Raw genomic sequence first — 26,575 nt, forward strand, 5'->3', positions numbered from 1 at the left:
GGAGCGACCAGTCCTTGGGGTCAATGCCTTGTCTCTTTGCCTGACTCTCAAAATGCCTCACATACGCACCCAGGTCTTCGTCCACCGTCATCGCCGCCACGTCCCTCAAGCGGGGTACAGGGTTACATACCTTTGCTACAACCTCGACCTTCGCATCTTCCACCCTCCTCAACTCTTCCTTTACCCACTCCGCCAAACTGTCATCGGTCAGCCCGATTAGTTTTCCCTCCTCCTTCAAGTCACTTATTAGCTGTCTTCTGGCACTCCTGGTAGTAGCCATGCTAAACGGACGAGCCCCCAAATGTTGGGTTCTAGAATCTAGGGGTATATAAATAACAACAGACAAATACGACGTATAGAACAATAACACTAACACTCTATAACAACAATAACAAGATATTTAATAATATATACAGTACTTAAATAATAAAAGGATCAAAAGGGGTCTACAACATAAATACAATACTCAACACCACGTTCCATGTTCCACGTCCACAGCCACACTACAACTACCTGATTCACACACTAGCACACGCTCTGACACCCGTCACACCTCACGTGAACACCTCTCGCTCCATGTAAACACACTCAACCAAGGGATACAACTATACACCAAAGGGAGGGTACCTGTCGTTCCAGCACACAACACACACACACACAAGCAGGGGACATGTAAGGGACGTAACAACAATGATGTTTTTTAAACAGTCTCTTGTTTTAAAATAACCAGAAAAATGTCATATATACCTCACCATTCTACACTGCAGAAGTTATAACTGAATAAAGATCAAAGCTAATGTTCCTCCATATCACCTCCAAACCCCATTAAAAAAAACAACTAAGTTAAAAAAAACCCATTCTTCCTGTTCTAAAAGTACATTATTCCACCCTTTCTACTACTAAAATGTCATTCTTTACCAGATTTCTATTCATCTTGCAACAGACCTTGCTTTAAAAGCTTATTTACACCTTTTTTTTAAAAACAAACCATTCCCCAATCAAAGTATGTTTGAATGCAGCTATTGTATTGTAATCTGCATCCTGTTATTAAGAAAAGCCCTGTGTAATCTATTGAATTATCAGTAGTACAGATCTCAAGTTCAATATGCTGGCCTGCTCAATTAAAAAACAACAGGCTAATCTGATTGTTGTCAAATTAAATCTGCACCAATGAAATTGCAGTGTGCATATTTTTCTCTCCCTTTGCTGTGGTGTGTAGATTTAATGGTGAATGATAGTTTTTTTGCAAATAAATAATAAAATGTTTTTTTTTTTTAAAACCATGAATGTTAATAATTTTATTTTATTAAACCATTATCAGTAATGTTTCTGTAGTAGTGGTAGGTGTATAGTTTTAAAGTTAAAAAAACCCCAAGATTTTCTAGAGACTTGCGTTCAATAATTAATTAATTAATTAATTACATCATGCCTATCGCAGCCCAAGTAGGTCCTAAAGCTACATACATGTATAGTGAGATTACCAGGCTATGGTGGGGAAAAAAAGCATAGACCACAGATTTCAAGATAAAGGGTTACCCTGCTAAAATACTTGCATAATAGATGGACCTGTCAATGTTTGGTCTTTCATCTGTCTAGTTTCTCTGTCCTGACTCATTTGGGGGCTGATGGAATAAAATGTTAGGCTATTTTTGTCCCACTGACCTTTAGTGTGAGTACACATTATCAATAATAGACCAGGTATTGTCAGCCTGCACTAGAGCATATTCAGGTTGTTGACCTCTATGCTATATCACAATAGTGGATTTTCTTAATCACTGTACGCAGTTTTAAGTAAACCAAAGCGGGATAATTTTGTACCATAGCTCTTAACAATACAGTAAACAATGAAAACATTATTTAACAGATTCGCTTTCAGACAGGGAACATACAATATCAATTCTAGAAACTGTTCACTTTAAGACATGAGACCCATGATTCCCCCTTATAAATTCTAGAAACTATTCACTTTGAGACAGGAAACTCATCATCCCCTTATAAATTCTAGAAACTATTCACTTTCAGACATGAGACTTATTATCCCCTTATAAATTCTAGAAACTATTCACTTTGAGACAGGAAACTCTACTAGATCCCCTTATAAATTCTAGAAACTGTTCACTTTGAGACAGGAAACTCTACTACATCCCCTTATAAATTCTAGAAACTGTTCACTTTGAGACAGGAAACTCTACTAGATCCCCTTATAAATTCTAGAAACTGTTCACTTTGAGACAGGAAACTCTACTACATCCCCTTATAAATTCTAGAAAGTATTCACTTTGAGACAGGAAACTCTACTAGATCCCCTTATAAATTCTAGAAACTGTTCACTTTGAGACAGGAAACTCTACTAGATCCCCTTATAAATTCTAGAAACTATTCACTTTGAGACAGGAAACTCTACTAGATCCCCTTATAAATTCTAGAAACTATTCACTTTGAGACAGGAAACTCTACTAGATCCCCTTATAAATTCTAGAAACTGTTCACTTTGAGACAGGAAACTCTACTACATCCCCTTATAAATTCTAGAAAGTATTCACTTTGAGACAGGAAACTCTACTAGATCCCCTTATAAATTCTAGAAACTATTGATGAAGAGAATTTTGGCAGGCGTAGATGGCAATTACTAATTTTGTCTCTTCACTCCCTCATTGGTTCTAAATTGAGGTGTGTATTATTGACTAGGTCAGTTTGACCTAAAGAAAACATTACCATATAAACTGTTTAACAGTAACACTTTTTTTAACATAGCAAAAATTATTTTGCAGTAAAAGGAAAGTAATCAAATGTTTTCTTTTTGTTTCTAGTAATTTTCAATTTCCAAAAAAAACCCACCATAGTTTGGGGTGAATCTAGCATAATTAGTTTAACTCCTTCTCTTGTTTGGTTTATATAGGAATGTTGTTTCCTATTTGTTTGGTTTCATTCTCGAGACCAAATGAAAAACAATTGTTGCAAATTTGTTGAATCCCCATAAACAGTGAAGGCTTGACTTAGTCTTGGATAAAATCTAAACCAGCATTAACTCTTGTTTGACTTTGAATGCTTCCCTCCCTTAGTTTTGTATCAATTATTCCCCTAGAGTCTTATCTGGCCACCATTGCTTAAAGGTTAGATCCACATGGGGGCATTAACTCTAGGTTAGAGCCACATTGGGGGCATTAACTCTGCTGATAAAACAGTGGAGGTGATAGAGGAAACAGTTCCCTGGTTTTGTCATTGTTTACAAGACATTACCTGAACAAGCACACAGGTTAAAGGTTACTTCAGGCAAGTTGGGAGGTGTAGATTATGTAATGAAGTCAAACATGCCACAGAATGAAGGTCTTATGTGAACATACTGAACTGAACATTTTATGTACATTGTGTTTATGTTTACCAGATTTTTAACACACAAGGGGTGGGGATAATTTGTAATAATAATAGCAAATCATGGCATCTTGTTACTGTTAGTGCTTTATTTAATGACGCAAACAAAAAATGAAAACAAACTTCTCTTATTTTGGCATTAATACATATTTAAGTTACTGGTATGTGTATATGTAATATTAAAGTGTACTTTATGTGGTCATATAAACATACACATTATATATGGCATATTTATAAATATTTGCAGCATAAACTTAACCATGGGCCTACACATATTAATGAAATATGGACCTAACAATGTATACATACCAAATTTGGACTTGGTTTCAAAACATTGACATAGCACAATTATCAAGTATTAAATAATAGCATACTTTATAACCATTGTAAGACAATTCTGAAAATATGTAGCATATTGTAATAATGGTGTTGTTTTACTTGCAGCATACTTATCATCCTAGGCACTGTATTTGGAGCTGTCATTCAGTAAGTAAAATTTATCTGCACCTTTTACTCAATCTTGATCCCTAGTCTGGCTCACCTTTTAGTTTTCTTTTTTGTTAATCTTGAGACGGTCTTTGGACTGATTTTATTTATAGCTGTAAAGATTTTAAAAATCAACTGCTATGTTAAAAACAATATACATTTTCAATTGTTGGTGTATTTAGAAGCTTATAAAGTACGAGCTGACCCGCTGCATATCATATGCCGCTATTTAGTTGTTTTATTTTCTACTTTTCAGTAATTTATAATTTGTGAAATCGACAGTGCCAATGCTGCCACTGAAAATATTTGCTTTAAAACTCTATCAGTTGCTGGTTAAGGACGATAACCCCCCTTCCCCCAACCCCCTGCCCCTAATAGCCGTAACTAAACCCGGCTCCACGATTGTAAAAAATTAAGCGTGAACCACATCTCACCGGACTTCCTAGAGAGGAAGAGAGGGGACTGCAAGGCGCGCTTACAGCTTGTTATCTAACGTCTCCAAGAAGAGAATTATATATATAGATAATTACTTAGCTTTTTTTTTATAAACATGAAACATGAAAAGATGGTTTGTTATTTGTTCTCTTCTATTAGTTTTACAGGTCTGGCTGAAAGTTTACCAACATTTTTCAAGCCTCATGAGTTTTTTATATTCTTGCTGCCTCCGTAAGTAACCCTGAACTTTGTGTTGTTATGTTAAACCATTGTACAGTAAGTAACCCTGAACTTTGTGTTGTTATATTAAACCATATAAACGCAGTAATAACGCAGTAAGCTGACAAAAAGATTTTTTCTTCTTATCTTGATTATATCTGGTTTTTCTTTTACCCCATAAACTGCCTAAACCAGTCATTATTTAATGCAGTGATTGATTTAACGTGTAAGGCTGGCTATTTAAGCTTGTGTAAGGGGCCATAACCCAGCATGCCACAACTTTTATAACCTCCCTTGTTCTGTTTGCAGCATCATCCTGGAGGCAGCTTTCAGCCTTCATGACAGAACCTTCATTGAAAACTTTGGCAGCATCTTGCTGTTTGCTGTGCTGGTAAGTTCCGTCACCTTGACCTTTATGTGACACCATTCCTATTTTTGTCACCTTGACCTTTATGTGACATATTTTTGTCACCTTGACCTTTATGTGACCCTCACATTGTTTTAGTCAGATATCCCCATCTTTATTTTGATCACCTGCATGTGTTACAACCTGTCAATGTACTGTATCAGCCCACTCTGTTTTATTTTACCCACCTCAACTTTTATTTCTTAAAATATTTATTATTTGAAACCATTTTATTTTTAACATAACTGAAAGTCTTGCATAACATTTATAGCATTTGCAATTACAGAATTTATGTTCTATGTAAGTTATCTTTGGTAGGTATTTTTTTCTGTTTTCAATTCTTAATTCATTTACAAAAATATAAATTAAAAAAAATGGCACTTTATTTTTAACAAGAAAAAGCAGACAAATATATTAAATTGGCCTAATGGTCATGTTTTTTTGTGTTACATAAATTGAACTGTTTCATGGATGGATTGTATTTAAACCCAGTTAAAGTTTGGCATGCTACACTCCAGAGTAGTAAAATTGTTACTGATTTTTTTCTTTGGATTTTGGTTCACTTTGATGGAATTCAATTTAAAATAAATACATTTCATTACTAAATAGAGTTTCTGTATGTTTTTAAAGTTCACAAAAGGGTTTATTAAAAAAAAACAGTTATTAAATTTTATCAACTGCACTAAAATTCAACAATCAAAGAGAAATTTGATGAAAACCACATTTTTCACTAGACCAGATTCCTACTGAATCATAATTTCCTGCATGCATAAACACACAGTAGAATAACACAAAAAGCTTTCAACAGAAATTATAAAGATCTGATTGATTAAACATTGTCATGCCTGACAAAATACCACTTAAAGCATTATTCATTGATGGTTAACGTCTGCTGGTTCCTGCACAGTAAAGCATGCCTCCCCCCCCCCCTCCCCACAGTTGTTGGTGCTAATTTCAAAATGTTTCAGTTTGAATCTGTAGTCTCACCTTTTGTTAATTAATCTCACCTTTTATAAATTTGGTTACAATTTTGGCAAGTTGTTTACCTTTTCATACATATGTTCTAGAAGATAACATGATTGGTATAGTAATGTCTTGTAGGTTGTTCTATCCTTAAGATTAACACAATCTTTACACTTGAATAAAGGCTGTAGATTGCCATTTAGGTTGTAAAATTAAGTTAATTTAAAAAATTACGAATGATTTTTCAAAAATGTGCACTGAAGTCTTAACATTTACATTTTATGCTAAATTAGAAATTTTGAGCTTTGCTTTGTTGTATGTCCTGTTACAGTTAGCCTTAGTATTAACATTGGAAAGATTTTTCTGTTTTTACCAAAAAAAGTTATTATCACAACATGTCAAATTATTTAAGTAAAAATTTCCTACTATTCACTACTCTAAAATGATGTGAATGGGATGACTCAAAAGTAATAGTGATGTGAATCCTAATGGAGCTTTATATGTTATTTGGGTTTTTTTAATGTGTATTTGGGGATGGAAGTTCAGCAACTTTAAATTTGATAATGGGGTATGTAAATGGTTCCTATCTGATTTGTAGGGGTAAAATTTTATTTATGAATCATAAACACTTTAATTTTTGCAGTGTTACAGTTATTATTTTATTTGTCCACACAAGGGTTTGAATTTGATCTGCATGAAAATCAAAAAAAAAAATTGAGGTTGTGGTTGAGTTTAATAAAAACAAATGAAACCATGATAATATCTAACAAATGCATATTTTTATTTTATATTTTTACCACTCCATTTTGGTCTGTGACCCCCAGGGAACAGTGCTTGCATGTGCAATGTTGGGTAAGTCTTCATGGCATGTCAGTGTATCTGTGTACAAAGTAAACAAAACATACAGCCTGCTTCAGTAATGTGCATGTCTGTCTGTATTTCACATGTTAATTTCTCTCTCTTTGACAAAATACTCTATTCAGGTAAAGGTACTATAAGCCATGCAGGTTTCAAATGTCTTCTTTCCCCTGTCAAGTGCTAACTATTTATATGTATTGTGTTTATGTAATAATACTCTGCTCGTTTGTCTTTGAAATTAATTTAGCACATTTCCAAAAATTAAACCTTTCTCCACAGAATAAATGTATTAAAAAACTAAAATTATATCAATATTTTATGAAATTTCTTCTTTCCTACTGTATGTTTCTTTCTTTCCTTTAATTAACCTCAATATCACTGATTTTTAAATTGATTTTGTGTTATTTTAATGAAGTTAAATTCACTTTGTTTTAGAGTTTTTAAAACTGCAGACATTTAGTAAATAGCAACCCTACCTTTCTATACAGCTCCATTAATGGGTTTTTTTTGGTGTTCATTTAATTTGGCTCAGCTTATGTCCGTGGTATCCAAATTGTTTCAGTAAACATAAAAAAGGGGCTGCAGATATTTGAGAAATAAATGCTTTGTAGATTTGACATGATCAGTTCTCTGATCCATATCAAGGGACTGCTGAATTGAAGAGTTGTCTTAAAGAAATCTCTTATTATTGGCTAGAACAGTAGTTCCCATCTATCACAGATCCCTGGATTAGACATGCCATTTAATGCATGTTACCTTTGTTTTTAAAACATAGTATTATGTAGTAATTTGGTACACCAGTAAAAAAAAATATGATACTGAATATATTTATAGTGTTTAAACCATTGTTGTTGTATTGATGGTGTAGAGTTTTTGTTTGCACTAATTTATCAATAAGAAATTGTGTTTGGTGTTAATTAATTTGTTCCTGTTTTCTTGGTGTAGCCTTAAAACAGAGTATTTTATTTTTCTCTTGCCAAATGCTCATGTTTAAAAATCTATTTAAAAAAAACAATTATTAGTAATATGGATTTTTGAAAGCCTAGTTCATTATCAAAGTGTGAAGTTGGATCAAAGCTAACGAATTTTCGGTGTAAATAAAACCTCTGTAAAGCTATGCAGTGTTTGACAGTGTTAAATTAGATTAGCGGCGACATGTTTTTCTACTTGTGTGTTCTTGAATAAAAATGTATTTGTTAAGATGCATTGAATAGCTAACCCATTTAGTATTACATCCCTCTTTTGCCAAATTTATCTTGGAATAGTAACTTTATTATACATTTTACAACAAGATATACATTTATTTTGTTGGGGCTAGTAGGGTATTTTACCTTAGTTTTTGGTGTATTAAAAAAATTAACAACTAGTGAAGCCTTTTCAGCTTTAGTACTGAGCTTATTTATTGTCTCTCAGTTTCAAATAGAAATTTGCTTTTTGCCATTAAAAGGCAGTTTAAGTCATTTAAATTTTTAAACATTACATATTGTATCACAAGCTTTTGCCATTTAGCAATAATTCCTAAATTTCAGTCAGCTTAAGTTAAACAAAATTAGCTAATTCTCTATTGCATGGAGTTTATGTCAGTTCATGTTAATATGTTAATATTTTTTTTTAGGAGGAACTCTGTATGGCCTGGCAAAAGTTGGTGCTATGGGGGAGATAGGGGACATAAGCTTTGTGCAGATTATGGTGTTTTCCTCCCTTATTGTAGCCGTGGACCCAGTGGCTGTAAGTAGCTGTCATAACAACAAATAAAGTAAACAAACACATAATTGTGGTCAAGCTAATAAAACCATGTGCTTTTGCTGCAATGTGAATATTTAAATAGTAACAGCTGCAGGTTCACAGTTAGCAATATCCTATTTAAGGAAGGTTTTTGATATCTTTGAAAATGAAGTAAAAAACAATTTTTTTTATACTTGCAGGTGTTGGCTGTATTCAATGAGATTGGTGTCAATCATGTTTTATATTTCCTTGTTTTTGGAGAATCACTACTTAATGGTACTTAACTGTTGTATTTTTTTTCACAAGATAGCACTGTATTTGGTTAAGTCCCTTAGTTATCTGTTCTTCTTCTCTTTGTTTATTCTCTCCCTTTAAAACATATATCCTTATCCTAGCTGACTATACAGATAGCTGTATCTGTTCTCCAGCATTTTTGTTTTTTCTCTCCCTATAAAACAGATATTACTTCTCCATCATTGTTTCTTTTTTCAGTCAATAATGCTCCAAGTCAGTTTAGGGCTTTCTTTATGTTTGTGTGTTCTCATGGATTGCATCTCAGATTTAGCCAGATGTTAAAAGTTAAATTCAACCTACACAATTAACAGAACCTTCCTATTTCACTCTTTGCGACTAATGTGATGAAAATGAATTATTTTTATCTCTTGGTTTTGGTAACTAATGTGATGAAAATGAATGATTTCTATTTCTTGTTTTTTGTAACTAACATAGCATATTTCTCTGCCAGATGGTGTGACTGTTGTGTTGTACAAAGTCTTTCAAGCTTACAATGTGATGGATGAAATCACAGGATTGCATGTAAGTACTTTATTTGTTTTGTTTCTTTATTTTATTCTATGTTTTTAACTATGTTAAATTGATCATATATTCAGTCCACACAAGTATTTTAAATTCAGAACATTTTTTAAATATTAGAAATTAATTAATTGGAAATTAATTAGATGTTTTTTTTCTTTAGCCAGAGAAGTAATGTTAGACTTTGAAATTAATTAGATGTTTTTTTCCTTTAGCCAGAGAAGTAATGTTAGACTTTGAAATTAATTAGATGTTTTTTTCCTTTAGCCAGAGAAGTAATGTTAGACTTTGAAATTATTTAGATTTTTCTAGGTGTTGTAAAGTTCTTTGTTGTTTGCCTTGGTGGCCTTCTCATTGGAGTTTTAGCTGGTATTGCTACAGCTGTTCTGACCAAGTTTTCTACAACTGTGAAAGGTAAATGGGTTTCTAGTCTCTTTACACATTTTGTTCACTATGTCCTGTAATTTTTAGTGATGTAAAGTTTTAAAGTATTCAAGTTTATACAACAAACAGTATCACATGTCTATAGTACTAAATGAAAATGAAAAAAAAAAGTTTTTCCCGATTATTAGTGATATGACATTAGTGATGTTGAAAAAAAGATCTTATTTTAGTAAAGTTTGTGTTCAATTTGTCTGCCTACTCCTTGGTTCTTTTTTCTTAAATCGTTTTCTTCCCTCAAAACTGTCTAAATCTGGTTTCTTTCATGAACCTTTTCTAAATCTATTGTATTTTCATGAACCTTTCTAAATCTAGTGTATTTTCATGAACCTTTTCTAAATCTAGTGTATTTTCATGAACCTTTCTAAATCTAGTGTATTTTCATGAACCTTTTCTAAATCTAGTGTATTTTCATGAACCTTTCTAAATCTAGTGTATTTTCATGAACCTTTCTTAATCAAGTGTATTTTCATGAACCTGTCTTAATCTAGTGTTTTTTTTAACCTGTTTTAAAGCAGGTTGTATTAATTCATAAACCTGTCTAAAGCAGGTTGTATTATTTCATGAACCTTTCTAAATCTAGTATTATTTCATGAACCTTTCTAAATCTAGTATTATTTCATGAACCTTTCTAAATCTAGAGTATTTTCATGAACCTTTCTAAATCTAGTGTATTTTCATGAACCTTTCTAAATCTAGTGTATTTTCATGAACCTTTCTAAATCTAGTGTATTTTCATGAACCTTTCTAAATCTAGTGTATTTTCATTTACCTATCTAAAGTATATTATATTGTATCATAAACCTTTCTAAATGTAGTCTATTTTCATTAACCTGTCTAAAACTATTTTCAGTTGCTCAACCACTTATCATTTTCTCAATGGCCTACTTTGGATTTTTGATGGCTGAAATGTTTGAGTTTTCTGGCATTATTAGGTGAGTTTACACTGGTACATGTGCCAGATTGGCTTAGAGAAAAATACTTTTTCTCTTTCTTTAAAATAAGATTATACGAATAAATCAGAATTTTGTCCCTGATTTATTAAAACTTAAATGTAGTAAATTTGTACTTTTTAGAGGCAAAAATAATCCTCTTTTCTTGCATTTCTAATGAATGACAAAAACACTACTAAGATAAAACATTTCCTGCACAGTTAATAAAAATAATGCAGGATTAACATCATGGCTTATGATTTAAATTAAATTTCCCAGCATTATAGGCTGTGGTTTGACCCAGATGCAGTATGCGTTTCACAACATTAGTGACAAGTCTCGGACTACCATTAAATATTTTACCAAAGTTATCAGGTAAGATTTCTTGTGATTTATATTTCAGTAGTTCAAGTAACAGTTCAAAATGGATTTGTTACCAAACAGATTCAAATGCTAATCTTTTATTAAAATTTAGAAGAAAAGTTAAATTATAAAAAATAATTGTTTTTGTTGAGTCTGACTGGTCACATAAATTAGATTATAATATTTATCTAATACGATAAAAAAAAGATGATGTTGTATTTTAAAATTTTCAGTTCTGCCAATGAAATAATAATCTTCCTGTTTCTGGGCCTTGTGATGGTGAATGATGAGCACGTCTGGCATACTGGCTTCACCCTATGGACCATATTCTTTTGTCTCTTCTTCAGGTTTATCAGTAAGTCGCTATTATCTTTTGTCTGTTCATCAGGTTTATCAGTAAGTCACTATTATCGTCCATAGCTTTAACTTACTCTTTATCCAATTGCTATTGCGTTTCTTCAGGAACTGTATTCTTGTGTTTAAACCCATAAGAAATTAATTTATCGAAAAATGTAATGTATTATTTTCATATTTTCAATTATATTTGGAATGTCAAAAATTATAACTTGGCTTGATATTATAATTTCAGTTATATTTGGAATGTCAAAAATTATCAATTGGCTTGATGTGTATCGTGTCAGGAGAATTGGGTTTAGTGAGCAGTTTATGATAGTAAGTCTATCTGATTTATTGTAAGTTTATCTGATTTATTGTTTTTATTGTAAGATTATGATAGTAAACTTTATAATATTTAAAAAATAATTTTAGGGTTGTTTAGTTTATTTTTATAATTACATTTTTTGTAAGCTTATGATTTTAAGTTTGTTTACATTTTGTTTTGGTAAGATTTAGTTAACAATTCAAATTGTTTTATCTACCACATAGCCTTGCTGTCCCTGTAATAGCAATATGTGTAAAAAAAAACAACAACAAAAAAACCATGAATATTATACTGTATTGTCTTGTTGGCATCATAAGATGGCTAGAATTGAAGTTTACTTCATGTTAAATCTGAAAACTTGTGAAGACATTTAGTCAAACCTTGTTCTTTTTGCCCAGGCTTATGGAGGTTTACGAGGAGCTGTTTGTTTTTCTCTGGTTGCACTTCTTGACCCCAATGATTTACCGGCCAAAAACATGTTTGTTACCACAACGTTATCTGTTATTATATTCACTGTCTTTATTCAGGTAAGATGGGTTTTTTTTTCTTAAGGATATATGTACAAAACATAGTTTTTAATATTATATATATAATTCTCTTCTGGGAGCCGCTAGAAAACAAGCTGCAAACGCGCCTAGAAAACAAGCTGTAAACGCGCTCCCTACCTCCCCACCCCTACATGGTTTTAGTGAGCTGTGTTCACTCTAAATGTTTACAAGCAGAGCCAACGATTTTAAATGTAGGGGGGGGGGGAAGGAAGGGGGGGGTATGGTCCTTAATGAGCTACTTATAGTGTTTTAAAGAAATATTTTCAGTGGCAGCGTTGGTAGCCTACTTTCGAATTCACAAATTTTGAATTACTGAAAAGTAGAAAAAACAACAACTAAATAGGGGCGTATGTTATGCCGCGGGCCGGCTCGTATTATATATTCAATATCTGGGTTATTTTTAAGCAAGTGTGATATTAGGTTTATAATAGCCTTATTTAATGATGATATCTTGAGCTTGATCTTGGGAAGGGTATGGGGCATGTAGTTACATAATTACCTACATTAAATAGATACCATAAACTGGGTGGGGTGGGGGATATGTAGTTACATAATTACCTTACATGATGTATCTTAACCTGGGGGTTAGAGAAATAGGAAGCTCAATAGTGGCCTTACTTAATGTAGGTACATTGAATTGGGAGTTTGACATTTAGAAATGTCCATAATTGCCATACTTGATGTGCATATCTATTGATCTGCAGGGCATCACCATCAAACCTCTGGTCCACTGGCTGCAGATAGGTCTGGCACCAGAGAAGGAATGTTCCATGTATTCTGAGCTGAACACACACGTAAGTATTATAATAATGTTAAATACCATGTTATTTTATGTTGTGTAGCTATTCAATGTTATACTTTAAAAATGATTAAGTCTAATTCTTATTTGTTTAGATTACTGTACAAATGAATAAATTCTATTACTGGTTTGTTTATATTTCTGTAAAATGATTAAATTCTAATTCTGATTTATTTAGATTACTGTAAAAATGATTAAATTCTAATTCTGTTTTGTTTAGATTACTGTACAAATGATTAAATTCTGATTCTGGTTTGTTTAGATTACTGACCACTTGATGGCAGGGATAGAAGAAATCATTGGTGACCATGGCAAAAATCATTTGCGGGTAAACATATTTTGACTATTTTAAATATGTGGGATGTACTTGTAAAAGTATAAAATAATTCTATTAACTGTCTAGAAATGTATGCATAAAAAATTAATTAAACTAAAAACTTAAAATAACGATCATGTAATTAATTGTATTTAACCAGGAAAGGCTGGAACAATTTGACACCAAATACCTCAAGAAATGGCTGCAGGTGGATCCAGACCCGAGGGATGCCAGCTTGAGAGAGTTCTATGAGAATTTACTTCTTAAGTAGGTTTTCTATTACACAAACTTAAGAGAATTCTATGAGAATTTGCTTCTTAAGTAGGTTTTCTATTACACAAACTTAAGAGAATTCTATGAGAATTTGCTTCTTAAGTAGGTTTTCTATTACACAAATTTAAAAAAGTTCTATGAGAATTTACTAGTTTCTGTAAAATTAATAGTGTGTCTACTTGCTATAAAGAATTGCCATCTTATTCAACTTTAGTTCCTGTAAACTTAGTCAGGTGCCTGCCTGCAATCAAAGCAAGTTGTTGTTGAAGTTAAATATCAGTTGTCTTTGATTTAGTTTAGTTGACATGTTGCCTTTGATTTTGTTTAGTGGACATGCTGTCTTTGATTTAGTTTAGTTGACATGTTGTCTTTGATTTAGTTTAGTTGACATGTTGTCTTTGATTTAGTTTAGTTGACATGTTGTCTTTGATTTTGTTTAGTTGACATGTTGTCTTTGATTTAGTTTAGTTGACATGTTGTCTTTGATTTTGTTTGGTTGACATGTTGTCTTTGATTTAGTTTAGTTGACATGTTGTCTTTGATTTAGTTTAGTTGACATGTTGTCTTTGATTTAGTTTAGTTGACATGTTGTCTTTGATTTTGTTTAGTTGACATGTTGTCTTTGATTTTGTTTAGTTGACATGTTGTCTTTGATTTTGTTTAGTTGACATGTTGTCTTTGATTTTGTTTAGTCGACATGTTGTCTTTTTTTTGTTTCGTCGACATGTTGTCTTTGATTTAGTTTAGTTGACATGTTGTCTTTGATTTTGTTTAGTTGACATGTTGTCTTTGATTTGGTTTAGTTGACATGTTGTCTTTGAATCCACAGGGAACATTACAAGTACTTGAAGCTAAGTGGGGCCAAAACACCAGAAGAAGCTCCTGAGCTGTATGTACATTTTGTTTTCTTGCTTTTTATTTTTGTGTTGTACTTTTGAAAAATGTTTAAACCTCTTTTTTAAATATTAACTTCCCATTTTCAGTATTTTCTTTTCACAGTTTATAATTTAATTATTTTGAGACTAAATACTTTCAGTAATGAAGTTACCAACGTTTGTCTTAGTACATGAGAAAAATAGTTTTTAGAAACTAAAAATACAATTTTGATTTTTTGGATCCCACATGTTTATCAATCTATGTATGTATAGATATTTAAAATTCTTTGTTTTTTTATTGATAGATTTAAAACAAATATTTTGAGAGCACAGATCAATCAAGAAAAAAAAATCAAAGTTAGAAAGTTTTTTAACTTTAAATACAAAAAACTTATGCTTTTTATACCAGAATATTCCTGTTAATTGATACAGTGAACTTTTGTCGATACTCATTATTGTTTTCTATGAAGCTGCCTGTTTCTAACAAATGTTTAAACTATTTAACAGTTAAAAAGATAACTGTCTAAAAAAAGTTTCAATGATTAAAAAGATAAGGTTTCTGATATAAGTAGTGGTTGCAACATTTAATGGTTAAAAACTTACTAGTAAAACAGAATTAATGGTTTTTAATTAGATGTTTAAAACATGTATTTAACAATTTAATGTCCAACACAATTTATGTTTAAAAAATTTATTGCCTAACAGAAATAATGGTAAAAAATTTGATGTTTAAATAATTTAATGGTTAAACAATTTAATGTCTTAAACAAGTAATGGTAAAAAAAATTGTTTTTTAAAACAGCTTTTATGTAATGATGCACTAAAAAGTAGAAAATAAATTATAGACTACTATTTAAATAACTATAAAGAAAAGCGTGGGTGTCTTCCTTAACATTAGTAAAGGTATCCAATAGATACTAAAGTGACCCACGCTTTTCTTTATAGTTATTTAAATAGTAGTCTATAATTTATTTTCTACTTTTTAGTGCATCATTACATAAAAGCTTGTTATTAAAACGTTTTTTATGAATTTTTTTTTAAAACATTTCATTGTTCCACTATTTTTATTCTAACACAATTTAATGTTTACAATTTGTTTTTTAAAAAACATTTAATTGTTCAACTATTTTTATTCTAACACAATTTAATGGTTAAAAAATTTGTTTTTTAAAACATTTAATTGTTCCACTATTTTTATTCTAACACAATTTAATGGTTAAAAAACTTGCTGTTCAGCTCTGATTCGTACTGTCTAGATTCGTGAGTCAAATTTCAATAGTACATCATAGCTGGTAACAAAAGCCTTTTACTAAAATAACTTTGTAAAATAGGACAAAGAAACATCTGTTTTCATAAGTAATCCATCTAAAAATAATTGGATAAACCCAAAAGCTAAATGAGCCAAATTCATTTCTTTACACATGATTCAATGTAAACCCAATTCATTATTCCTCAACACTAAAAATATAAAGTATTATTTGCAAATATGTAAGACTATGTGAATGCATTTAAGAGATAAAAGATACATTTTTCAATAATATTTATAATCTAATATGTGAACAAATTCTACACAAAAAAGCAAACAACAGATCAAGTATATAGAAAAAACATAACAAGAATATCTCAGTTTTTCTAAATAATAGTTGTAGAAGCGCTTATTCTGGCCCTACTGACCTATTGAAACCAGTTTTATTTCAATATACTTAATATTCCTTTCAGCCTATAACACTAACTTAAAAACATGGTTGTAACTTACAATTAGAAAAAACCACGAGGTTTTGAAAATTGTTAGAAAATTGAAAATGGCCATGTATTTTAAGCCCTTCTTGACAATCACAATTATTTTCACAATTTTTCTTTTGGTGTTTAGTAATTAATTTGATGAAACAAAGATAAAATATTTATAAAAGGCATTAGATGTTAAATAAGAAATTATTATACATCTCCCCATAATTAACTTGGTATTTGTCTTTGTTTATCACGACTCTTTTGGGAGAAATGGATGCATATATTATGTCCCTTTATCTCCCTTATTAGTGGTCAGAATATCAAAACATTACAATCTGGTTGGGTAATGTTTTAGGTGAACCTTCATGTAATCTCTGTATTATGTACACTTCTTATTAGCCACAACTACAATGTGGTACAGTGAGTAGTAGTCACTGACCTTTAGTTATATCATTAGTGCTAGCAATTATTTATAAAGCCTGCAAAAATCACAAGAAAGCAGCAGGTCTACGTATTGTGTACCGGCACTAGGCTGTCATGTGCAAACTGCAAAACAGTGCCACAGTCAGCAGGCTGGGTCACTATTTAGTTGTATAAAATTAGCATAAAGAGCGTAAATGGCCCTTCATTGAAATCCAAGGCCTACAACCAAGATATTTATTTTGAAAATGGATCAATTAAAATAAGAAATCCATGATGACAGATGTTAATACAAAATATTTTGAGATTTTTTGCTTACTGTTTATAAAGTTTATAATTTTCATCACAATTAACATGTCTACTTAATTCAGCGACAACCAACTGTTTCTGTAACTTTGAGGTCTATTAAGTTTTGAAATTGTTTCTTAATTTTGCTATGGTTAACATTTTCAAAATGAAATTAAACTAAGGGTTACTTTAGGTTTACTAGATGTTCAAATATTGTATAATTTTTGCTATAATTAACAAGTCTTAAAAGTCAATAAAACTGAGGGTTAGTGTATTTGAGGTTTACTTAGTATAGACATGGTTTATTATTTTTCTATGATTAACATCAAATGCTATTACAGGAAGATTTTATTGTCTAAGGCTGTGTTTAATTTGCTTCATATTAAAAAGAATGATTTAATAACATAACCATAATGCTTACATATTTGTTTTAGTATTAATATCTAAAATTTATTAAAGGATATTGAATATCAGCACAAGATAAAATTTGATGTGCTTTATATCTTTAGAACAATTAAAAAGTCATTATTTTTATATTTTAAAAAGTATTGTCTATTGCCTTGAAAAAATGAGTATAGGGGCAAACAGTTAACAAAAAACAAGATGGCTTTACAATTAAATTCAACATTTAATGTTGTTTACCACCAAGACAAATGAAAAAAAAATTGTACGGTATATTTATATATTCGAATGTTTATTTTAAATATGTGTTTAATGTTTGAACCAGGCGTCACATACCTAGTACATTACAGTTCTTTGGGTACGTATGTTGCTAGAACTGCCCTCCCAGATAGCTTGACCTCACCCAGTGCCTGTTACTTTTTGTTTAACAGCTTAACCAGAACTCTACTTTATTCAAAAACATACTCTGAAATAACACTTGGAATGTGCTCCTCTGCGAGTTAATTAAGAATCAGAAGACAATTTTAATTTGCATCAACTCACAATTTCTGGCAACAAAGTTTTAAAGAAAATACTGTTTAACAGGATTATTTAATGTTAGTTACTGCAATTACTTTAATTGAAATGTGGCGTTGATGCATATTATTAATTTATTCTAATATTTCTTTAAAAAATGTTTATAGATCCGACCTTTCTTGTTGCAAAATAATAATTTTTTAAGTTAATTAAATACAATTTTTTTTAGACAACTACTTTTGTTTAACTTTTAATAGACTTTGTTTGTTCTTAGAAGGAACATTAAAAAAAGCATATACAAAAATTAATCTATATCTTCAAAGTTTAAATTAATAACATTAATCTTTAGGTGTCTATAAAAAAAAAATCTATCACTGTATCACTGCAGACACTTGTGATATTTTTTATGCTGTACTTTAACAATTCACTTTTTCCAAAGCCCAATTTACCAGATTTATTTTGTTTATTTTACTTAGTGGTCTTTTATTATGGTTTGTAAGCTAACTACGCAATTTGAACTCTAATCAATGACTTTATTGTGCAATTTAAAACTTCCAATCTCAAGACTTATTATCTTAAACATTGCCTTCTAAAATCCTAGCATGACCGGATGATACAAACATATTTCTAAGAATATTTGTAAAAGTTATTTCTTTACAAAAAAAACAAGTATTAATGTATAATCAAAACATTTGTATAATTTCTTGTCATACTTTTAAATTTACTTGAACACAGTATAAAATTACTCAAGAATCATATAACAGAATATCAACTTTTGTTTGTCAACATATGGAACCTCTGTAATAATAGCTGTACATATTTATATGAAGTTGTCCATGTGGGGGGGGGGGGGGGGATGTTTGATGTTTAATGTTAACTGTTTTATGCTTAGGAAAATAATCGTTGAGCTTTAGGTTAAAACTGGTTATGTTAACAGTTTTATGCTAAAAGAAATAATCTTTGAGTATTGAGTTAAAATTGAATTGTCGTGGTTTGTAAATAACTGAACATTTTTTTTAACTTTAATTTGGCTTGAATTAATAAGCTAAACCCTAACCTTAGACGCTTGTTCAAACCAATTTTTTTTACACCTCATTTTCTCACCTTTTCTTTTTTTGGATTTCTTTTCATTTCCCTTGCTTCTTTAGCTGGCGCAGAAGAAACAGAGGGAGGAACAAAATATGCCCACCGTTAAAAAAGTTAGACCTGAATCCAAGGTCAAATTTGTTTTTGTTTAATACAGAGAGCCCTTAGGTTTTTACCCTGTCTTGACCTGGTGTACAAGTGTTTGAAACAAGTATTTTAAAAACTGCGTTCCAGTTTGTTGTAGATGAGAATGACTTGTAATTTTAATTGAAAAACTGAGTCAGCCTAAAATTAAAACAAGTAAATACATTTTCAAACCACTTTTTGGATAATGAATTGAAGCTAATGTCAGCTTTATCATGATAGGCTAGTTTCTGACAAATATAAGTAGGTTTTCATACAATTGAAATTAGGTTTTTTAAAATACTTGTAACCCAAAATTTTGGTTGGTTTTTGTATTTTTTCCCTCCAGTTCAATTAGTTTTGCGTGGTATAGCTAGCTTTTTTAAATTAAAATTTGTTTCATATTTTGTTTGTGATTTATGTAATATAGACTTCCCATTTAGTGTTCAGGAATATAGTCAATAGATGATATTGAAATAATTTTAATATATTATAGAAATTGCTAATTTTAAAATTGCTTTTCTTACATAATTACATCATTTGCAACATCATAGATTAAAAAAAAAGTATTGACCCTTTTATAGCTTGCTTTCAAATTATTGAATACTCTTTAATTAATTTTGATCAAGTTTGGCTAGGCATTTTTTCTATAAAGCATCCTTGAGTGTGAGTTATAGTTTTTCTTTTTTTGCCCATTTATTGTAAATATTTTATCAACCCTTAAGGTTTAACAAGTCCATCTTTAGGGTTATCATCTCAGAGTTAAAACTTATAAAGTTCAGTGAAAATCTCAGACAAGCAGTCTTTATAGCTCAACACCATCTATTCTCAAAAAAATAAAATCTTTATTTTTATTTTCTAATCTACATTTGCATTTAACTTATTATTGCTACTCAGACAAGCAGCCATTTATAGATCAACGAAATCTTTTCTAATCATTTGTAAAAAAAAAAAAATCTTAATTTTTATTTACTAATCAACATTTGCATTTAACTTATTATTGCTATTTAATTTTTAATACATTTTATTGGTATAGTAAGAGTTTGAATAGATTCTTGTAATATTTTGGTTTGGAAAATAGTTTATTGGATAAATTTTTTTAATTTTCTGTTATTTTTCTATCCGATTATTAAAGTTGTGGTTAATTTATTTACTTAAACTTTTTTCTTACAAGACTTCTACCATGCAGTGCATGAAAAGTGCATGATCTGCATGTTTCCTTTACAACATGTGAATGTGATAATGATTCTGGTTTCTTATGCGCCAGGAATAAGAGACAACTGAAAAGGAAATTTATTTTTAGCTGCCCTTACTTTCTTTTAAATAAAAATTTAACCAATTTTAGCAAACTTTTTTCTGGCAGCATGTAACTACAAAAAAATGTAGCAGACTGCAAATAAAAAAAAAAATTACTCTTTGCTACAGTCACACATGATTTTATATCTTGCTATGATTTTATTCAATTATTTAAAAAAAAAGCAACTATTCCATACAACTATGAATGGAACTTGCATTTGTTGTTTTAGTATTATCATATACATGTTTTTAAACGAGATTTTGGCATAAAATGTTGTCAATTACCAGGCCACATGTCAACACAGAAATGATGTTGTCCACCCTGGGTGCCACCACACCCTTATCACACTATGCAGAGCCTTTCCCTGAGAAAGTTGAACAACAACGAACACCCAAGGCCAAGTCTAAATCAGCTCCTTCAACTCCTGCCATTACCATAGAAATGGAACCAAGTAAAGTCCTTGTCTTTATTGCTGTTTACGTTTCTCAACTTTATTAGTTATTGAAATATTTAATTTCATTATGAAATAAAGTTTGTTTTAAAATTTTTTAGAAATATGTAATTTATTCATAAATAAAAATAATTCTCTCTAAATTTCAGTTGAGTTGAGGAAAGGTCGTTTTGGACGTTCTAAATCTGTAACTGCTGCGACAGATATTGATGCGAAACAATTACGTGGTTTATTGCTATCAACAAGAAATACCAGAATGGTAATTACACATTTTCTACTCTACTTAGTAGATAAATCTGAAAACTGCTTTGTGTTTGGTACATAGTGTGAAAAATTTTGTTTGTCTTTAACTTTAAAACAAAACCAACATAAATTTGTCATATAAAACCTTAAAGTTATGGTTATTTTAAAAATAAGTTTCACTTTCAACCTAATAGACATACAATTATACAGTTATTGTAACAGGGGAATTAATTCTGAACATGCTTGATTTTCTTTTTTCTTTTTTAAAAACCAGTTTAACTTTCCAGAAATAAATAAAAAATAATAAAATGTACTGTGGATAAAAATGTATTAGTTAAGTCGAAGGCATAGTTCTAGAGATCAAAGTTTTGAAATATCAGTAGTATTAAATAGGATAAATATTTATTTAACCTTTTTTTTTTAAATTCTTTTTTTCGCAGGTCAATTCTCATTATGACAGGAATTTGACCGGGAGAGATGAAAAACACACTGAGATACGCTTGAAGACCAACAGGAATCGGAGGCTGATGCGTCTGGTCAGCGAGGATCCAAGGTCAAACGCAAACGTACAGAGGCGCATGTCGTGGTCGGATGCAGATGCTGAGGTTTGCGAACAGCGGGGGGTGTCACGCACCAAGGCACCCCTGAGGCAGGCCATGACAGTTGACTACGGAAAACCAGCTGATCCACTTTTTGACCCCGCTGAACTTGGGTCACCTAGATCCCCCCTGGGGTCGGTGTTTGAAGAGGAGGAGAACGAAAACCAACCGATGATTGACGTGGATGGTAAAAGTATCACACGGGGCGGGCCGAGACGGTCTAGCAGCAAGCACAAGCTGGAGAGGCAGATGGGGCTGGACAAGACTGGCCCCGAGGTGGACAGTGCGTCACAACGCTCGGACGATAACGACAACCAGAAAGTGCCTCTAGTGTCTGCCACAAAGGGAGCTCATGCAGTCCAAAGCAAGTTAGAGTCAAAAAGGGGAAGTCTGTGAACATCCATGGCTCATGCAGTCCAAAGCAAGTTAGAGTCAAAAAGGGGAAGTCTGTGAACATCCATGGCTGTTGTGTCTACATGTAGTCCAAAGCAAGGTAGAGGTTGAAGACTTAATTAATTAATTGTTAATTACCCTGTAAATGGTTTCATTACAACATTGGGGATGTATCATTGGGGAAAGTGGTGTATGTTTTGTATGTAACTGACTTGCTAGATGGGGGTAGAGGTTGAGAATTGCTGGTATTGTTTACATTTCTATGTGCCTGCTGTTATTCATGTAGCCTAAATGTGTACTCTCTACATATTTTAACAAAATCTTTCAGTTTCTAATATTTTTTCTGAATTTTAGATCTCATTTGTATTACAAAAATTTAAACGACTGATCATATAGTAAACTGTAATAATTTTATTTTGTTTCTTAAAATTAATGGTTGCAAGATAATCCTATTCCGATTTAATTATTTTCACTTGAAGTGTTATGCTTTCAATTCATCCATGAAGTCAATGCAATTATTGAATTCTTTATTCTGATATAATTGACAGCAGATTAAGAGGGTACGATCCTACTAAAGTATTAATCCATTATAAAGATTTTTTTAGCATTTTTGTATGTCTCAGGTTATCATAATTCAATGAGATTCACCAAAATTTCACTTTTTTTTTTATGAACATTCAGGCAAAATATATTCCAGGGTAATTTGACATTTCTTTGAACATAAAATATCTATTATTTTTTAATATTGTCATAACTAGTAACCATTGGTTTGATTATTTCATATTGTGAAACCTTGTTTAGCTGCTTATGGCAAGTATTGATTGAATACAAATCCTAAACTAATTTTTTTCTCATTTGAAACAAACTTTATGAAAAGATTAATCAAGATCAGTAGGCTACTTGACCATAAATACTTTAAGGCTATTGAGAAATAAAATTGCTAAATTACTAATCAAACAGTTTTTTATTAATCCATCAACTACTAGTAATTATTTTCTTTTGAAAATAGTTATAGTTTTGCTGAAAACTTCTTGGTAGACCCTCCAAATTTGTGCCATTTAGCAACCTCAACTTGATAAAAAGTAACCAAAAAAACTAGTTAATTAATTTAAAAATGATGTGTTTGGTAGATCACCAGAGCTATTTGATAGCAAGGATAAAATTACTTATGGTAATGGGATTGTGTTATTATGTCTTAAGCATTTTTCTAGAGTTTAGTCATTTGAATTAACTAGTATATTTTTAGTTATGGCTTAGAAACCTATTTTAATTGCACTTGATTTTTAATTTTTTTCATTGTCATTCACTGTTTCAAGTTTGGGGTACAAACTCAAAACATTGCTGAGTGACATTAGGAACAAATAATTTAATTTAACATTTACACCCACAGTTTTGCTCAAATGTCTGCATATTTTTTGTATTGCTCATTGTTTGGTGTATCATTTACTTAAATTCATTTTTTTATTTTATTTAAAAAAATTGTTTTTCGTGAAAGATACAGTAGTTCTAAAACTTGACAAATTTATGTGACGTTTATTTTTTAAAATATTTATACTCAAGACAGAGTATCCCAATTTGGTACAAAATTGTTTAAAATTTTAGCATTTTGACCAAAATAAACATACAATTTCAATGTGACAAATTTTATCTACTTAGTATTTACCATGGTTTTAAAGATTTATTTTCTTGTATTTCCGTAGTAATCATTGATTTCTCACACTTTATTGATTGTTATGGTGTAGTAATTTGCTTGCTTAAGCTGTGCGCGATTCTCTAGTAATATCATTTTATGGATGTAATTAAATAATTTCAATTGAATGATACCAGTGATAGCTATATTTGTATGATCAAAATTGTTACATTTTATATTTTAGGTTTATGTCCCAAAATAAATTATCTGCATGTAAATTTTAAATAACTTTCAAACACCCTGGATAATGTTTTTTTTTTAATTTTTTCTTTTTCTTGAACAATTTTTAACAGATCTGATTCATTCTGACCATTCAGTTCATGTTTTATTTCCTGATGGTCAGTTGGTCCACTCACCATCTAGAGTAAATCAAAATTGTTTTGTCCCTTTCTACACACAATTTTGTAAATTTCAATTATTTAAAATTGTTTGTTACTTTAGTATGTGTTCACTAGATAAAGACAGTGTTACAGATGGAAGAAGTACCAACTAGAGGCAGCCTTAACTAACACCTGGTAGAACTAGCACATGCAGTATAGACATAGACACACTTGTGCTTATTGTAGGTAGATTTCACAAGTTGATTGATTCAAATTGGACTGTATTTCTCTTGACCGCTTCAATGTCTGCACAAATTTATCTGGCTTAGTCCCACCTTTAAAATTTCGGGAGTAGTTGAACAAGTATAGTTCTCTTTAGAATTTAGGATGAACATGAAAAGGAACATATGTCTGTGTCAAATTTGTTCTAAAGTGGATCGGAGGTTAGTCGTTTTAGCTCCACTTTTCTTCTAGCTACTTACTATGCAAATCCTGTCATTCTATGCTTATATTTTTATGTTGTCAGAAAACAGCTATTTATTTGTGATAAATTTGAATGTATACTGCACAATAATATTTTGTATTAACATGTTTGGTGAGAACTGTTACTTGTATGTAATGATGTTCAAATTACTTCTAACTCTCATGAGTTAAATTTCAGATTTTTGTATACACATCTGATCATGAATTTTTTAAAATCCATATAGCTATACAAAATTATTTAACATTTTATTTTCACTCTTGTATTAGATATAAAAATATAATTAGTTTAAACAATTTAAATTAATTTTTTTGTGTATTCACTTTATGAGAAACCTAAGCTGAAATTGTTTTGAAAATAGCAGCCCATTTGAAGTTTGTTAATTTGTATGATTATGATGTAGAGTGGAGATGTGGTTTGGTTTAACCCAAGATCTACAATATTCTGTCCATCAGCTTTTTCCTAATTATTATTATTTTTTAAATTATTTCTGTACCTATATTGAATTATTCCCCTCTTAAACTTTAATTATCCTTTTTTTATTTGTCTCTTTGTTGGTGTGTGGTCAAATCGATCAATTTTTAATGGAGCGATTTTTTTTCACTTTCCAAATAAATGGATCTTTAGTGACAATGCAAATATATCATATTTAACTTTTTTAAAGTCAAAATGGGTTATAAATCTAATTCACCTACTTAGCTTGTTTATGAAAGGCTCTTGTATCTAATATTCATTTAGTCCAGGGGTCTCCAAACTTTTCAGTCCGAGGGCCGCATTAACTATCAAATTTCAGTTCGGGGGCCAGTTAGTTCCAGACATGTCTTTCATTTTTCTGGGCAAAGTTCCTCAGTCATCACCAACAAAAAAATTTTCCGTGGACAAAAAGATCTCCGCGGGCCGGATGAGATGACCTTGCGGGCCGCATCTGGCCCGCGGGCCGTAGTTTGGAGACCCCTGATTTAGTCATACCTAAACTGTTAGTCCAGGTTAGGACATTCCAAAACACGATACCTCAGCTAGAACTCTCACATGACTTGACATCACTTTTGGCTTTGATTTGGTTTTTGTTTAAGTTAAAAGTAATCACTTATTTTGTGATCTCTTATTTCTCTGGGTAAATTTTTTTCTCCTTTTAGAAGATACTTTAAGAAATCCAGCTTTGATTTGTTGCTTTGCAATTATTAATTTTTAGTGCCAATGTCTGCCTGATCTGATGTTTGTTTAGCTATTTTTGTTTTTTCAAAACTTAATTACATTTTTTAAAGCATTTACATTATAGAACTAGGTCCCTAAACAAAAACAATACCGTTTTTGTTTTGTTAACAAAAAATATCTTACTTTATCAAACAATAAACAAAATAGTGTTGAAAGGGAAACTTATGTACCAGGTACTTGTCTATATGCAAGGCCAATAACTACTACTAGGACAGTTGGTTCAGATTGATTGCTACTGATCTCCCTTAGTTTGATTAAGAAAACATTTGTTAGTTGAGTAAAAACATTTTTATAAAATACATTTTCGGAATAAGTTCTGTTGTTGAATCACCTGTTAGAAAACTGCCTTATTTTTAGAGCTTTAAATGCATTTTATTTTAAAATTTAGTTTTAAATTTTTGTTTCAAGCATTATTTCAGTCTTAAATTTATATCACTGAATTTCAATGATTGTCTGACTGTATGAACAGTATTTAAAAAATGTATTTTTACTTTTTATAGTGCATATCCTACACCTATTAAATAAATTATCACAAATTTTATTTTTTGCTTTTGCATCATTTGTTGGATCAGTTATTCGCCATCATCTCCAACAAATGTTTAATGAAAACCAGAAGTTTTTACATATGCAAAACACATCAATTTTGTTGCTTTAAACAGTTCAGAATTGTCAGAAATAAGACATGAAGTAACAATGTATCAGTTGAGTAATAATAGTGGTTTAATTTGAATTCAGTAGGTAACATAATGAAACTTTTAAAAAAACTATATGATGTAAGGAAATATTAAACAAGGTTAACTTAACTGTGCCAGACTGCCCCCTTTCCATTTAAACTGCT

The 26,575-nt window shown here is 30.9% G+C and overlaps 1 protein-coding gene across 5 annotated transcripts in view; it reads left to right on the forward strand.

Moving 5' to 3' along the window:
- Positions 1 to 26,264, forward strand: part of LOC131928050 (Na(+)/H(+) exchanger beta) — a 41,306-nt gene extending 15,042 nt beyond the window's left edge. For 3 of the 5 annotated variants that reach the window (XM_059283957.1, XM_059283958.1, XM_059283956.1), the window contains exons 4-24: positions 3,817 to 3,858; positions 4,453 to 4,524; positions 4,822 to 4,903; positions 6,706 to 6,733; positions 8,355 to 8,467; positions 8,665 to 8,740; positions 9,210 to 9,280; positions 9,580 to 9,691; positions 10,572 to 10,653; positions 10,930 to 11,025; positions 11,247 to 11,368; positions 11,603 to 11,685; positions 12,073 to 12,201; positions 12,927 to 13,016; positions 13,284 to 13,349; positions 13,498 to 13,604; positions 14,440 to 14,499; positions 18,988 to 19,056; positions 20,633 to 20,796; positions 20,946 to 21,055; positions 21,480 to 26,264. In XM_059283957.1, the coding sequence (XP_059139940.1) occupies positions 3,817 to 3,858; positions 4,453 to 4,524; positions 4,822 to 4,903; positions 6,706 to 6,733; positions 8,355 to 8,467; positions 8,665 to 8,740; positions 9,210 to 9,280; positions 9,580 to 9,691; positions 10,572 to 10,653; positions 10,930 to 11,025; positions 11,247 to 11,368; positions 11,603 to 11,685; positions 12,073 to 12,201; positions 12,927 to 13,016; positions 13,284 to 13,349; positions 13,498 to 13,604; positions 14,440 to 14,499; positions 18,988 to 19,056; positions 20,633 to 20,796; positions 20,946 to 21,055; positions 21,480 to 22,034 (2,329 nt within the window). In that variant the 3' untranslated portion in view covers positions 22,035 to 26,264. Of the gene's footprint in view, positions 1 to 3,816; positions 3,859 to 4,452; positions 4,525 to 4,821; positions 4,904 to 6,705; positions 6,734 to 8,354; positions 8,468 to 8,664; positions 8,741 to 9,209; positions 9,281 to 9,579; positions 9,692 to 10,571; positions 10,654 to 10,929; positions 11,026 to 11,246; positions 11,369 to 11,602; positions 11,686 to 12,072; positions 12,202 to 12,926; positions 13,017 to 13,283; positions 13,350 to 13,497; positions 13,605 to 14,439; positions 14,500 to 17,648; positions 17,682 to 18,987; positions 19,057 to 20,632; positions 20,797 to 20,945; positions 21,056 to 21,479 lie in introns of all 5 variants that reach the window. The other 2 variants (XM_059283959.1, XM_059283960.1) reach the window with 2 other exon arrangements.
- Positions 26,265 to 26,575: the final 311 nt, after the last annotated feature.

This window comes from Physella acuta, unplaced genomic scaffold (genome assembly GCF_028476545.2).
Source record: "Physella acuta isolate Inbredline_101_S28 unplaced genomic scaffold, ASM2847654v3 ptg001457l, whole genome shotgun sequence".
Lineage (NCBI taxonomy): Eukaryota > Metazoa > Mollusca > Gastropoda > Physidae > Physella > Physella acuta.